The sequence below is a fragment of the Melampsora larici-populina genome (genome assembly GCF_000204055.1).
Source record: "Melampsora larici-populina 98AG31 unplaced genomic scaffold MELLAscaffold_9, whole genome shotgun sequence".
Taxonomy (NCBI): domain Eukaryota; kingdom Fungi; phylum Basidiomycota; class Pucciniomycetes; order Pucciniales; family Melampsoraceae; genus Melampsora; species Melampsora laricis-populina.
In genome coordinates, this window is record NW_006768773.1 from 436,380 (window position 1) to 451,094 (window position 14,715).

Here is a 14,715-nt window from a genome sequence, read left to right on the forward strand (position 1 = left end):
CATAAGAGATCAATTCTTCAATCTGTGTGTGTTTTCAGCGTGGCGCATAGCAAGCGCTATAGTGGGATGAGGTTTAGTGGAGTACAAGGCCAGGACATGCAAGGGAGAAATAGTCTCAAAGTTTTTTTTTTGGATTGATCTTGCTTCAAGTAGCAACAGGCGGCATTTTATATATTAGAAACCCCGTTGAATGAAAGGGATTCAACATTTTCGTGTACTAGGCAGGTACGCAGCCATGGCAACCTGAAAGGTTTTACACAATAGCATCAGCGATGTGGGATGCAATACTCGTCAAGATAAAAACTTGAGGCAGGCTTACGCGAATGGTTGGTGATGATGTTGCATTCAGCTTCATAGCTTGTTTCACTATTGTGTGGACAATCCGGGCCTACAATAGAATTGTTGATGTGATCATATGGTTAGTATAAAAGTATTGTGAATGTTGTCCCTCATTGGATGGTGACTTACCGGATTTCCGATCACACTTGGTCTTCCAGGATTTGTTCGCGTCACAGACTAACAATGCGCAAGCAATTAGATGATAATGATTCCACACGGAGGAATAAAAGCAATGCCCGGTTTTCTAACTCGAGGACGCGAATGGTGCGTGGCTCACTGATTTTCACATCGTTTCCGACCGGTAGGCTATAATCTTTGTCACAAGTAAACTCAACATCCGGTTTCCATTGATGGCTGTTGATTTGACATCCTGTGGCTGATAGACGGACCAATAGAATTCAAAGAGCAGGGGCAATGTAAGTGAGTTGTGACACTGGGATGAGAAAAGTGAGGGACTGGAAGAGGGTAAACTGCTCACCTGTCGCTGCGTTACACCTTCCCCATGGACACTTGTATTCTCTCGTGCCTCCATTGACAGAAGTATAGCAAGCTGAAGAATAGATGACAATCAATTGCCATCAAATGGGATGTCGCGCCCAAGAAATGCGCTAAAGAGGTACGATATTACCCACCAACGGTGTTACCTTGAGAACTGACTAAGCCTGGGCTCGCATTGCAAACAACGAATTCGCTCCTGGCAAAACCCACAAGGGTCGCGAAGTACAAGATGAAAACGCGAAATCGATTCATGACAAAATGAAGCTTTCAGAGGCGGGAGTTGATGGAGAGCTGGGGTACAAAGGGTATTAGAGGGAGGTCCAATACATATACAAAACTCTCCACTCTATTTGCCATAGACCCTAGATCTTTATTTTGTATACAGCCATTGGTATGGTAACACACCTCAGAGTCGAAGATATATTAGGGTCTTGATCATTCTACACTTGGCATGGCTGATAGTAGCTCAGCCACCGTGCTAATTGTAATTGCATCGAGTGACTCAAAGCAGTGGAGCGGAAGCATCGGAGGATTTTTGGAGATGGGGATGCCCGAGGGTGCAACTTGCAAGAGGGAGCCGCATGAGTGAATAGCGGAAAGAAATCAGCCAACGCCCAATTCAGCATGGTCATCCTGTGAAACGTCTTGTTTTGCGCCCCCAATACATTGTGTGCCCCGTAAGGTACGGGTGCGGGGGGTTTGGTGTAAAGTCCCCTACCCGCGGTTTGTGAGCAAAAACTTCGGTTTCAAACTAAAGACGTGACAAACATAATAGTCCAGACAGTAAAGATGAACAAAAGTAGAAAACAAGACGGTAGAGACAGACTAGAGTTGAAAAAAAAGAAAAGTAAAAAGAAATGAAAAGTGTATGATGAAATTGATCATGATTCACAATCGTTGTCAATCACAATATGTTTTCCTGAACCTGATGTGGTAAGTTTGTGAGGGAAATACATAGGCCCAAAAATTCAAAACCACTCCTTGATGCACACAAGCATCTCCACACTCATAGGAGTGAGAGAAGATCTTCGAGGACTTGTAATTGCTTTTGTCGTACTGAAGGCTCCCTCAGATGGTGTGCCTGTAGCTGGAATTGCAAGGTACATCTTTGCCATCTTGGCAAGTCCTGGTAGGTTTTACTCCTTTGCTTTCCAAAAAGATAATATGTCACCGCAATGACGGTCACAATCACCCAGATAGCAACTAATCTCACTTTCAATGGTGGAGTATGAAGCTGATTCTTTGGTTCCGTTGATTGCTTTGGCAAATTGATTTGGTTTGAGCTTCTGCTTTGTGAGTGTGGGAGTTGGAGAAACAGAGGCAAAGCTTGATGCCTGGTCAAGAAACAGTTGCTTGAAGTCATTGGGAGTCATGCCATACTCTGGAAAAAACTGTGCTCGATCCTATGCATGCATATTTGGTTAATGGAAATATTATCAACTTTGATGAATCATCATTTAAATCCATGCTTACCTCAAAGAACCTCAACTTTAGCCAAGGGTTCAAAATCATTGCACAAACCGCTGCTGGTTTATTAAGTGCTGCTTGGGAGTAGTCTTTGAGCTTCTTCAACATGTCCTTTGCTGTGGTTATAAGCTGAGTAGGGTCATACTTATCCTTGACCTGAAGTGAACAGATTAACAATGTTCAGGACAAGAAAACATTGGTCAAGATTGTGAAATGATAAGATAACATACACCGGCTTTGCTAGTCGACGAGCGCACACCAACTCCCTTTGAGGCAGAAAGGGAAGTCGTGCGCGCTCGTCGACGAGCGAACACTACCCGGACACGATGATACCTTCATCAAACCCTTGTTGATTACTGTATAAACAGGGATCACTTTGTGCATCGTAGGAAATTTCCTTTGACACAACATATTCCAACCTAGATAACGCATACTTTGGGGCCTGGCGTTCACAATATTGCACGCAAGCTTCTTTTAAGCAAAGAGCTCACTTCAGCATGAAGTACGATGAATTCCATTGGGTTGGAACATCAACCATGAGCCGGTTGACATGATCACTTGACTCAGGTTGTGATTGATTGGGGCCTTCCTCATTGCGGTTTGAGGCAGAGCAATACTGGAAGAAGTCAAAAGCATCTTGATCTTGCTGTACCTCAACATCGTCCTTGCCTTTGTCCATCTCGGTAGGCTAATTTAGTTCCTCTGGTCCTTGTCTGCTGAAGATGTCTGAAGATCACAAACTAAAGCTATGACACTAGCAAAGTTCTGACTATGTTGAGGTGTTTTCCAAGTGTATAAAGCAAGACCATGTACAGGAGCATAGCTAGTGTTCAAGTTGACAGAAGTGTTGTTGGGTGTTTGAACAATGTTCACTAATGACAGAGGAAGGTGTTCATCATCATCAAATGCATTGTCTCCAAAAATTTTGAGGCCTTGTTTGGCGGCCAGGTTGATCATGTGGGTGCAGCATCCCATAAGCTGATTTTTGTCAAAGGTAATGTCTGGCTCTTGCAATATCAAGCGTCCAAGCTTTCCATTTACACCAGCATTATTGGCTGTCATACCAGCTATCTTTGAGCCCAATTTTTATTGATGAATATACTTGAGAAGGATCTCAGCAAAGTTATTGGCATCATGAGGACCTACACAAATGAAATGAATGGTTGTCCAGCAAACAATCTAAGATATTGTTATCAATCATAATGGATAATAGAAAACAAAAATGTACCTTTTTGGGTATTTTTATGCTACATCAACTTGCCCATTGTCAAGGCTGCCATCATCCTATGCTAGTATATTATACCATGAGTAGACAACTATACCAATATAGTTGTACCTATACTATACTGAAAAATATACCCAGTATAGTTGGATTTACCAAATATCCTGAAAGACACCTATACAAGTTTTCAAAAACGAATCTGACTATACTTCAGTATATGTAAGCTATACTGAGTATATTTCAACTATATTACTATACTATGTTTAGCGCTATACTATACCAAGTATAGTTCAGATGCAGTATAGTATAGTGCGGTATAGGCATAGTATAGTGGCAGCCTTGCTGTTCTTTTCTTGTAAAATATGCGTAGAGGTTTTAAAGCAGGACACCTTTTTAGGCGTCCCAAATTAAAACACATACTTGTTTGGATTTATAAAAATTATGCAAAAAAAAAAACTTGAAACCCCCTATTACCCCATGTCACATTCATTTTTACATTCAATAGATTTACACTCCACATTGAGTGTAAAATGTCCAGTGTAAAAATCTCTTTACCACTAAATAACCCACAAGCTCAAACAATCTCAAACACTAGCGGTACACAAACTTGAACACCCAACCTAAAAACCCATGAGAACCTGATTGTCTTTTGGGTTTTGTCCATGGGTTTTCCGCTTCCCCGTTGGACAAAACCCAAAAAACAACCGGGCTGTCATGGGTTTTGTCCATGGGTTTTTAGGTCGGGTCTTCATGTTTGTGTACCCCTACTATTTAAAAAGATTACAAAATTAACTTGATCACTTGCAAAATCTCTCAAATGAGCTACAATCTCAATCACCTGAATTCCACGTGAAGTATATTACATACATGATACCAACTCATTTGTAAATAAAACAAAGATTATAGCAATCAGTTACCAGGATCCATTCAGTACAATAAAGTGACTTCCAATAAGAAGCTTCAATAAAGGAGTATATAGACATAAGCCTCCACTTTCCTGTGAGTCTGGAGGACCATTGATAGAGGACATGGGAACCTTTGAATACTCCCATGAGATGACCTATCAAATCTGCACCACTCTATGGTATATTTATTGGACATTACCTTGATGGCTTTCAAGTTCAAAATGTTTTAGAAATAGCATGCTCATGTTGAACTAGCAAGGCACAAAGGCCGTAAGCTGACACTTCAAGTAAAACCTTTTTATTATCTGCACTTTTGAATATGATGACCTTCTGGGTGATGTTGAGGGACAACCAGTAAAATCCTTCTGCTGACTACATATTTTCATCAAGATGGCATCTGGTCTTTTGAAATCTGAATGCAATTGTTGGACTGTTGGATATCATGATTAGGTAACTAAAAATCAAGTGTAAAAATTCCAAATCTATTCTTGGATCACCAATACCATTCACCAATTTATCTACATACATCAATCAATCAAAAGCTATAATAAATCAAATCTATAAAGTAAACTTCATGTTAAAAAAATCTAAATTAAAGCCAACCTGATCTCAAAATCAAACCAAAAAAAATCCAATTAAGTCCAAAGGAAAAAAATGAAAATTATTAAGAAACAAAACTCAAGGTTACTATAATTATAAATTGATCATGTCTCCACAATAAACCCTGTGGTGCTACTTATATCTTTCTCTATATGTTCTATGTTCTATGAATCTATTTACAAAATCAGTATCTATATATGTATATCAAACTCATTTCACCTATCATGAAGATAATCCCAAGCTAATTTCAATTGTTCTAATCCAACAAAGATCAATCTTTACACAAAAAACAAAACATGAAATGATCATTCATACCAAATTCTTATCGATCTACTTATCTTTTTGAATCTAGGAAAAGATTACTTACACTGTATTAGGTCCAAGTCTTATAAACGCAGGTGTCCATCCTCTAAAGATCCAACCGATTCCTTCATTTTTAAATGATTCTTTAATCACACTTATAACTGTAGTACTTTTTGATGTGGTATTCATTATCTATCAACAAAAACGATCGTAAATCAATCAACACTTCCTAGGTCTTTGTGTATTCAATCTGATGAACAAAAATTGAAAGACGCTTACTCGTGATTTGACAACATCAAATGGTGAACAAATCGTAGTAGCTACAGCTCCCTACAAAAGAAACAAAAAAGAAGTGTGCTCATTAGTTTCTCTTTTTTTTGCTACTTGATATACTCGGGCAAATCAAGAAAAATTTCTTAAATCTCCGAAAGACTTACAGCCATTGAACTAGCACAAAAATGCAAATAAAGCCCTTCATCGAAAAATCTAGTATTAAGTAAAGTACATTTGAAACTATCATAACTACTCTCAGCCCCATCAAAAAAGACAAAAATCTTATTCATAAGTTTCAAAAAGAACCCTAGGAATTTAATTTAAAAGAAAAGACTTACGTAGCTAATTGACTTGCATTCATTAAAATCGCTCTAGATATATTCGGACCCAAACCTCTAGCTAAACTTTCAATTCCTTCTTCTCTAATCATCCGAAACAATCCATCAAAGCTGAAAAAGATTTAGTGATCCATTTTGAATTGTTAGAGAAGAAAAAATGAAAAGTATAAAAAAAGGAATGAAAGAAAATATCAATGACTCTCGGATCAGAATTTGATCAGCCAAGTTTAGAATAAGGGGAAAAAATAATAGCTAAAAGAATAGAAAAAGATGAAGTTATCAATGGTGAATCATAAATGAGACCACATCAATGAATTCTATCAAATTCTAAAATCTAGGAACAATATCCTCTTTCTCTCTCTCAAATCTATTCCGAAACCAAAAAAAAATCAAAATTAAGACATCATAATCACCAAACTTAACTCACCAATTTCTATAAAGTTTACGTTGATGAATCGGATAATTAATATCCCCTGTCATCCTCACTAAGATCACATCAGCAGGATTTCCAGCAAACCCACCTATCGCACCAGCCAAACTAGCAGCTAAAACCATTTCAGTAGAAGATATTCTTTTTTTCGCTGGATTTGATGATGATGATGATGAGTTTTGTAAACTAATTAAAGTTTTGATGGAATCATAAATTCCAAATCTGGTTAATGAATATGTCATTTGTCTCAATAATGAAGCTGATAAACCTGTATATGCTCCTTTGATGATTCCATCTGATTTGATGGCTACAAAAAGTGTTTTAATCATTGATCTTGATGGTCCGGTTTGCATTCGTCTATATAAAACAAAATCATACATTCAAGATTTCATCCGATCAGTATCTTGAAAGCTTTATAAATAAAGAGTTTGTGTTATTTACACTTTAGCTACATCTAATGGATGTGTACAAATCGCTGCCATTGAAGCTGCCATCCCTTAAGCATTCAAAAACAAAATCTTCGTTATTCGATCAATCAAAGTTTATTATCCGAAAGCTTTCACTAACCACCAAGCCAGAATGGGTATTGTTTGTATTCATTTGAAGTTGATTTATTTGGAGTTGAAGTTGAAGTTGAGCTTGAAGGTGATGGTAATGGTAATGGGATTGGTAATGAAGAAGGTAATGGTAAAGTAGTTGATAGTGAAATCACATTCGATGAAATGATAAATTGATAATCGTTTTTCATCACTTGAATTGTTTGGTTTCTTGATATGATTTCCTACTTCCTTTCTTTAAAGACTCTGTTCTCTTTGGATGATGAGTTAAATTCGAATTTTGTTCGATTTCTTCCTTTTGATCGATTTCTTTATGATTGATTGATTGAATTCACTTGGTTTCCTATCTTCTGTTTCTTGTTTCTTGTTTCCTGTTTCCTGTTTTCTGTTTTCTGTTTCTTTACTTTCTTGTTTCGTATTCCGATTGACTTGATTACCTTGATTACCTTGATTATTTCTTTTATTTTTTTAATTTTCTGTTTCCATCACTCGACCTTCAAGTTGTTTCTCTCTCTCTTTCTCTTGAACTCTGTTTCCTCTAAATTATTATTTGTCAACCGGATTAAACCCATACTCTGTATTGTTCTAAACCCATGAAACACAATCCATCCACTTCTCATTCTCATCATCATCTTTAAATTTGGATTTCTGGCTTCACGCAAGCTTAATAGTCACTTGTATTCTAGGCTTCATATCAGTCTCAATATTGTTCACAACCTTCAGCTATTTCCTAGCTTAACAACAAGCCCACTGTGCCAGGTGATTTTTCTCGGACTCGTCCGCCCCTGGCACAGGGGGCTTGCACATTAAACGACAATCGTTGCGTGACTAATAGCCACCTTTTGGTGGGTGTTTTTTCACTTCGCTTTTACACCACGACCCACAAATGCATTTTCTTCAAAAAAACAGTCAGATGAGCTCTGTCGAGTTATGAAGGAAATGGCCTCTTCAGAATCTCGACAGAGCTCATGATCGTGTTGATTCATTGAGGCTGCTTATTTTGAGATTTGAAATTTCAACCGCTAAGATTGTTATGTGTACCCTTAAAAAGGCTCGAGAGATGGTCAATTGACTCCCTTAAACAAACTTATTACTCGTTTTCCAGCTCAATTCTTGTGAGCTGGCACTTTTGATTCTCTTTTTTTTCTAATAGAAGTTATGTACAAGATGCTGAACTCATACCAGCCAGTTTCAGAAACAACATCAAAGTAATGTTGAATGAGATAGGATGGGTTGTATCCAAAAGTGACCCAAATTTCACTTTTTGGGGCTATTGGTCACGCCAGAGATGTCGTTTAATGTGCAAGTCCCTCGTGCCTCGGCTTCGGGTTACCGTGAGCTTTTGCACGATTGGACTTGGGTTAAGTTAGAGCTATTTCTAGCGGTCAGTGATACACTGGTTTAATTGGCAAAAATGACTCATTCTCAACATACTTGGTTTGGTTTTGATCTATACCTCAATTCAAAATATCACCTTCAATCAAATAATTAATTCACTTCAACCTCAAAAACAAAACAATAAACATTTGCATCACACACACACTTTCCACAACATTAAAAAACAAAAAACCCATCCTTATAAATTCAAATAAAAATCTAATTTTTTTTTTCTTTCTCTCTTTCTCTCTCTATCTTTTTAAACACTTCTAGTACCAAATGCTCTTCTAACCTTTCTCATCGAAATCCCAACTCCCCAACCAAAACAAAACAAACTCAAACAAACATCTACCAATAAAACAATCAAAACTTGTAACATAAACCTAGGTCCAAAGATTTTCCAAACCATTAAATGTCTTCTTAAGATCGAACAACTTATCAAACAACTTAAACAAATCATCGTATGATAAATAATTAATTTTAAACTATCTTTTAAAATCGAACTGATTAATCCGATTTGAACTCCTTGATTGCGTTTTCCATTCGAAGGGTTGGGTTGATTAATCGAAATCACTGGACTAAAATTCCATATTCTAAATAATGGGATCGATAAACTTGTAATCACAAATCCACTTAATGTATTTAATCCAATCAAGATCGGTGACCAAAGATAATTAGCGGTATTAAATCCAATAAACCCAGTTTTCCATTGAATAGATGAAAATGTAGCTTGATGTCCAGTTCCAAAGAAAATCAAATAACTTAATAAACTTAGACCTGAAATCAATAAAAACCTAGTACTCTCAACTTTAATCGGTTCTTCTTGATTTTCTTTTGATTGAGTTTTAGGTTTTTGTTGAGTGGCTGCATTGACAGCTGATTCAAATGAAACTCTTAATGATTTAACATCATTCAAACTATCATTAATCTCCACTAAAGTAAGTATAGCAATCAAACTAATCGAAAGTACCATTTGTCCAGTAGGTTGAGCCACAAGGAATAATACGCAAAAAGCAGATGATAAGAACATCAAATAAGTTGATCCATATGAATTAGCAAATCCGATCACCAAGACTTTCGGTTTCCCTCCTTTCTCAACTCCTTCATTCTCTTCACGTTGAACATCAATACAAAGTGGAAACAGAAACCAAAGTAATGTTCCACCCAATAAACATAATACTAAATCAAATCTTGCTGCCAAAGTCTTGACCCATCTACCTGTCTCTCTTAATCCTGGATTCGTACTAAGATCTCCATTCGAGATAATATAATCACTAATCCAATATTGTACTCCACATAATAATGAAAGTCGTACCCCAGATCCAAAAAAGACTGAAGCCGGACCTCGATAAGAATCTGCGATGCCTAAAAACCAAGCTAAACCAATAGGTAAACAGATCGCCAACGGTATCAAACTTGTCATCACCCAGTTTGGTGCACTAGAACTTGTCGAACTCGAATAAAAGGTAATCGAACAAAATGGATATTGTTCCTCTCGACACACTGTTGAAGTGGAAATCAACCTCGCGCATACCGCAAACAAGATTGTAAAGAAGAATAATCTGTTCCTCAATCGACTCTGAGGAGCATTCAAAGATTGGATCAAGATCGGTAAGAGTACACAAATCGAGATCAAGTAAAGCACTGCTTTATCTTCCCAAACAGTGTATGAATTGCTTCCTGTCGTCAAGGCGTGTAAGATAAGTGGTATGGCTGAAGCCAACGAACCGAATGATGGACATGTTTCTTTGAGACAGGTCTTCAAGTTACATATTGGACTGGTGGATTTATAGAAGATCATTCCAAGACAGATTCCAGTAGAAGACCCGATCAAAATATTAGAGACTAATGAGGTGGATGTTAACTTCAAAAGAGATATTATCAGCCCAAGTACTGAGCCGAGTAATCCGACCCAAACACCCGTAATAGTGATCAATCGAATCGGAGCGGCTGAACCGGCAGTAGTCCATTTTGTACTATCCATGAGTCTAAAGGAGGCCAACACACTGAGTCCAAGGATGATAATTCCAATGAACATCAGACTAGGATTGAAGCTTGCCCAGATGGTTCGAGAATGCGATAAGAGCCTAGAGCCAAATTGACGATAGGCTTGAAAGGATTTTTCAAACTCTTGATTTCCATAAAACTTCATACCTTGCGCATGCAACTCTCTCAGTTCAGGGACACGAGGTGCCAAATCTTGACCAGGTGAATCAGATGTACCGGCATAAGTTTCAATGAATGATAAGAGCTGCGCTGAATTGATGGAAGTTGATAAAGCTAGACTCTCAAGCGAAGAATAGCTTTGAATCTTTCGAGCACGTAAAGCAGTTGAAGAAGTATCGGTCATCGGTCGATAGAATAATTCTGGTATGATCATACCCAAATTACTGAACGGAATCGGTGAACCCAACAAGAGTGAGATTGTGGGGACGAGATCGATTTGAGGTACCGTACGCACTTTGCCCAATGAAGGTTCAAGCTCTATGAAGTCTGATTCAGTCCATAACCAATCTGGTAGATTTTCAGGCTGTTGAATCAAGGGCTTAGTCTTTGAGTAGAGCCATAAGGCACTCGAGACCTCCATGAAACTGTCACCTCCATGATCACCTTTGGAATCCATACCATGATCTCCCATGACTACTAAAAGGGTATCCTCATCTAATCGATCGACAATGGTTTCTAGGAATGCATTGTATTGTGACAATTTAGATGTCATCGAAGGATGAGAGGGGCCGAAACGGTGACCGGCATGATCGAGGCCAAGAAAATGCCCGATCAGAATATCCCAATGTTGATCGACTTGATAACCAGAGTCATTTGGATCCTTTGAGCCCGTCATCATCTTCAACAAGTGATGCTCGACGCCGGCATCAACCGTATCAAGATCCTCGACATTAAAACTTTCAAAGGGAAAGGTAAGATTCGGGTGAAAGAAGCCAGTCTGTTGTTCGGAGTACTGGGATGCTGATCCAATGTCCGTGGAAGGAGAGCTGCCGAACAAGGTCATCCAAGTATCATCGCCTGCGAACCCAATGACTTTTCCAATCGATTTGAGCTGATGTATCCAACTATCTTCCTCGATGCCCATATTCACGGAAGCAAAATTTGAGCCAGCATCTATAAAGGTAGGCAGAGTACCCGTTGTAAGACCCTTGAGCCTTTGTAGGGTTGTTGTAGGTGCATCTGCTACAAAGTGATAGAGAGCGGAATTTTGAGGTTGTGACTTGGTGAGTCGAGCTGGGAGAGTGAGATGGTTGTGAACGTGCGGTTGAGTGATGAGATCAGTTTGATGTGGTAATAGAAAGTCATAGCGCAAGGCGTCGATGAGGATAATGATCGCCTTTGAGTGAGTTGGCTCGATGAAACATGGTGTGCTGCTGGTGCTAGTAGGGTCACAGTACGATCGATCGTTGATGGTCAATCGAGACAGTAAAAACCCTTGTGAGAAGATATAGAGTGAACATAGATGGACAAAGCCAATGAGGAGTAGGATAAAGGTTGCCAAAAGATGTGAAGGTAAATGTCTAATCAAGCTGAGCTTGAATGTACTCTGAGATCTGATTGGTTTAGGCTAGACTTTGACGAAAAAAGGACAAGTTGTGAGAACAATGTGAAGATCTTGAATGTTAATGAATTACTTACCTTTGATGATGAGGATGGAGACGGTGATACGGTATCAATGGTATTCTTAAGATTATCCCGAGTTTGAGATCCTGGCTGATCTGATTCTGTTGAGTTTTTGTCTTGCATTTCTGCTATTTTTTCGTTTTTGCTTGTGTCCTGATTGTTGTTATCTTGTGTTCTTTGGATTTGTTATTTTATCGAGTTCATGATGACGATGTTGATGGTGGAGTTGCTGAAGATGAGAAAGTGATCGGAGTTGTAGATGATCAAGAAACAGCCGTGTGATGGTCTCGGTACTCGGTACTTGCAATAAAACTGGCAGTTAACTCCATCACTCGGATCATGTACCGCATACAATCAACGAACAACACCACTCGATCTTATCTGATTGCCTCGCCGTCAACGCGAACACGACGAAGACCAAGACCACGAACCGAGCGAAACTATCATCATCACAAAAACCAAAGATATTATCCTTCAGAAAGAGAGTACAAGTTAAAACATTGATTAAGAAACGAGGGAGAACATGAGTTCAAAGCAAGTCACAAATGAATTCCCATCAGATTGGCATGTTCTGTTAGTCATTCCGATTCAGTGCTAAACAGATATCAAGACCACGACTTGGCTGACCTTTAGCACTTTAATATGTTGATGATCATAAAAATCAAAGAACACTGAAGGTTCCAATCAATGATCCAGATCAAGCTCAAATCATCATCAATTCAATCTCAGCAGATAAACCCATCAAATCGCCAATCTTAATCAGAAGACAAATCCAACTTATCTCAAATTCGACAAATCATCTTATTGAATTCAAGATTGCTGCATTAACACTTAGACAAGCTAGAGTGTCAATGGATCATTTGATTAATGATCTCGATTTAGTCATCGAAACTCTTTTGACTTTTTCATCTTGATTGAATTATCTTGATTTTATGTTCATAGGAAAGCTATGTATTACAATCTTGTCAATATGTTATATACCTATTCGTTCACTTCGCTCATCATATAAAAATATAATCAACTTCAGCTTATCACCGTCAGATTTTTCTCGTAACTACACCACGGGGCGACTTTTGGCGTAGAACGGGTGAGCGAGTGAGATTTTGGAACGGCTCAGGTCGCTGTGTTGAAACGGGTGAAGGCCTGGTGATTAAGTCCACGTGGCTGTCACTAGTCCTTGTCACATAGCGAGAGTGTGACAGGGGGTCTCACAGCTTCCTACTGTGATGAACAATGTCATCGTGGGGTGAGCCGATTGAGCGTGATGAATACCTTGCAGCCAATGTGCTCATCACCTAACTTAACCCAAGTCCAATCGTGCAAAAGCTCACGGTAACCCGAAGCCGAGGCACGAGGGACTTGCACATTAAACGACATCTCTGGCGTGACCAATAGCCCCAAAAAGTGAAATTTGGGTCACTTTTGGATACAACCCATCCTATCTCATTCAACATTACTTTGATGTTGTTTCTGAAACTGGCTGGTATGAGTTCAGCATCTTGTACATAACTTCTATTAGAAAAAAAAGAGAATCAAAAGTGCCAGCTCACAAGAATTGAGCTGGAAAACGAGTAATAAGTTTGTTTAAGGGAGTCAATTGACCATCTCTCGAGCCTTTTTAAGGGTACACATAACAATCTTAGCGGTTGAAATTTCAAATCTCAAAATAAGCAGCCTCAATGAATCAACACGATCATGAGCTCTGTCGAGATTCTGAAGAGGCCATTTCCTTCATAACTCGACAGAGCTCATCTGACTGTTTTTTTGAAGAAAATGCATTTGTGGGTCGTGGTGTAAAAGCGAAGTGAAAAAACACCCACCAAAAGGTGGCTATTAGTCACGCAACGATTGTCGTTTAATGTGCAAGCCCCCTGTGCCAGGGGCGGACGAGTCCGAGAAAAATCACCTGGCACAGTGGGCTTGTTGTTAAGCTAGGCTCATCACTCGTTTTCAGATTGAATACGACCCATCCAAACGGCGGGTGGTGAGCGCATTGGCAGACATGTGAGCAACAGGTTAGAATGATTGACATGATGGATACGTATCCACTGACATGCTCATCACCCAATCTCAAATCGAATGAGCACCACCATAACCAGCAGGTGGTGAGCACATCAGCAGATATGTAGCCACCATGTCACCCAGTTCATCTATTGCTAACGTTGATTGTGGGTGATATATACATGGGCTTGAAATCAGGCTGACATCAAAGATGTGCAGCTGACAACAAAGCGATTGATTTTTGAGAAGTCAAGTCCAGTCCAGACAATCGGACAAAAGCCAACTTTGACTTTTTGGGGGGTTCAAAGGCTATTCAGCTCTAAACACGCTCATCGATAACCAGCTCAAGAATCAATCTGAGATTGGATTCTGTGTTACTCACAAAAACATTCTTGTTGTTCGGTTTTCAGAACAAAACATGTGAGTGGAAAGAGGATCTTGATTCCCCTTTCCCCTGTTCTATTTCTCACAACACAAGATAAGATAAATGATGTTTTTAAATCGGTACAAGTCAATCAATTATAAACATTGTAACTGACTGTTGGATTCGAATCATGAGAGCAAGTGTAAAGCACTTTGCCTCTCAAATTCCATGTCATTCATTTCTCACCGTGAAGCCACATTTCTTTCATTCTTTCAAATCCAAAGGATTGTAAAAAAAGAAATGATCAATCGATCAAGCTTTGCTTTGCACAAGAGGCGATAGGCTTAGCTGCTGGAACAATTTGTGATCTCAAGGATCATTTTTGATTGTACTTCAGGCTTTTCGAACAAA

General features: G+C 38.9%; 3 protein-coding genes across 3 annotated transcripts; all 3 read right to left on the minus strand.

Moving 5' to 3' along the window:
- Nucleotides 1-217: 217 nt before the first annotated feature.
- Nucleotides 218-1,089, minus strand: MELLADRAFT_124112 (uncharacterized protein; the record flags this gene model as incomplete). Its single annotated transcript, XM_007407610.1, has 6 exons — nt 218-243; nt 320-388; nt 469-516; nt 617-715; nt 818-889; nt 972-1,089. 6 exons carry the CDS (start codon nt 1,087-1,089, stop codon nt 218-220), a joined length of 432 nt encoding a protein of 143 aa, XP_007407672.1.
- A 4,305-nt stretch (nt 1,090-5,394) lies between these two features.
- Nucleotides 5,395-6,985, minus strand: MELLADRAFT_27990 (uncharacterized protein; the record flags this gene model as incomplete). Its single annotated transcript, XM_007407609.2, has 7 exons — nt 5,395-5,526; nt 5,614-5,664; nt 5,772-5,856; nt 5,946-6,056; nt 6,373-6,732; nt 6,817-6,871; nt 6,943-6,985. Coding segments are annotated over 7 exons (837 nt in total), but the record flags the coding sequence as incomplete, so codon positions are not given.
- Nucleotides 6,986-8,568: 1,583 nt separating this feature from the next.
- On the minus strand, nt 8,569-11,847 carry MELLADRAFT_34639 (uncharacterized protein; the record flags this gene model as incomplete). Its single annotated transcript, XM_007407608.1, has 1 exon — nt 8,569-11,847. A coding segment is annotated over one exon (3,279 nt), but the record flags the coding sequence as incomplete, so codon positions are not given.
- Between the last annotated feature and the right edge of the window lie 2,868 nt (nt 11,848-14,715).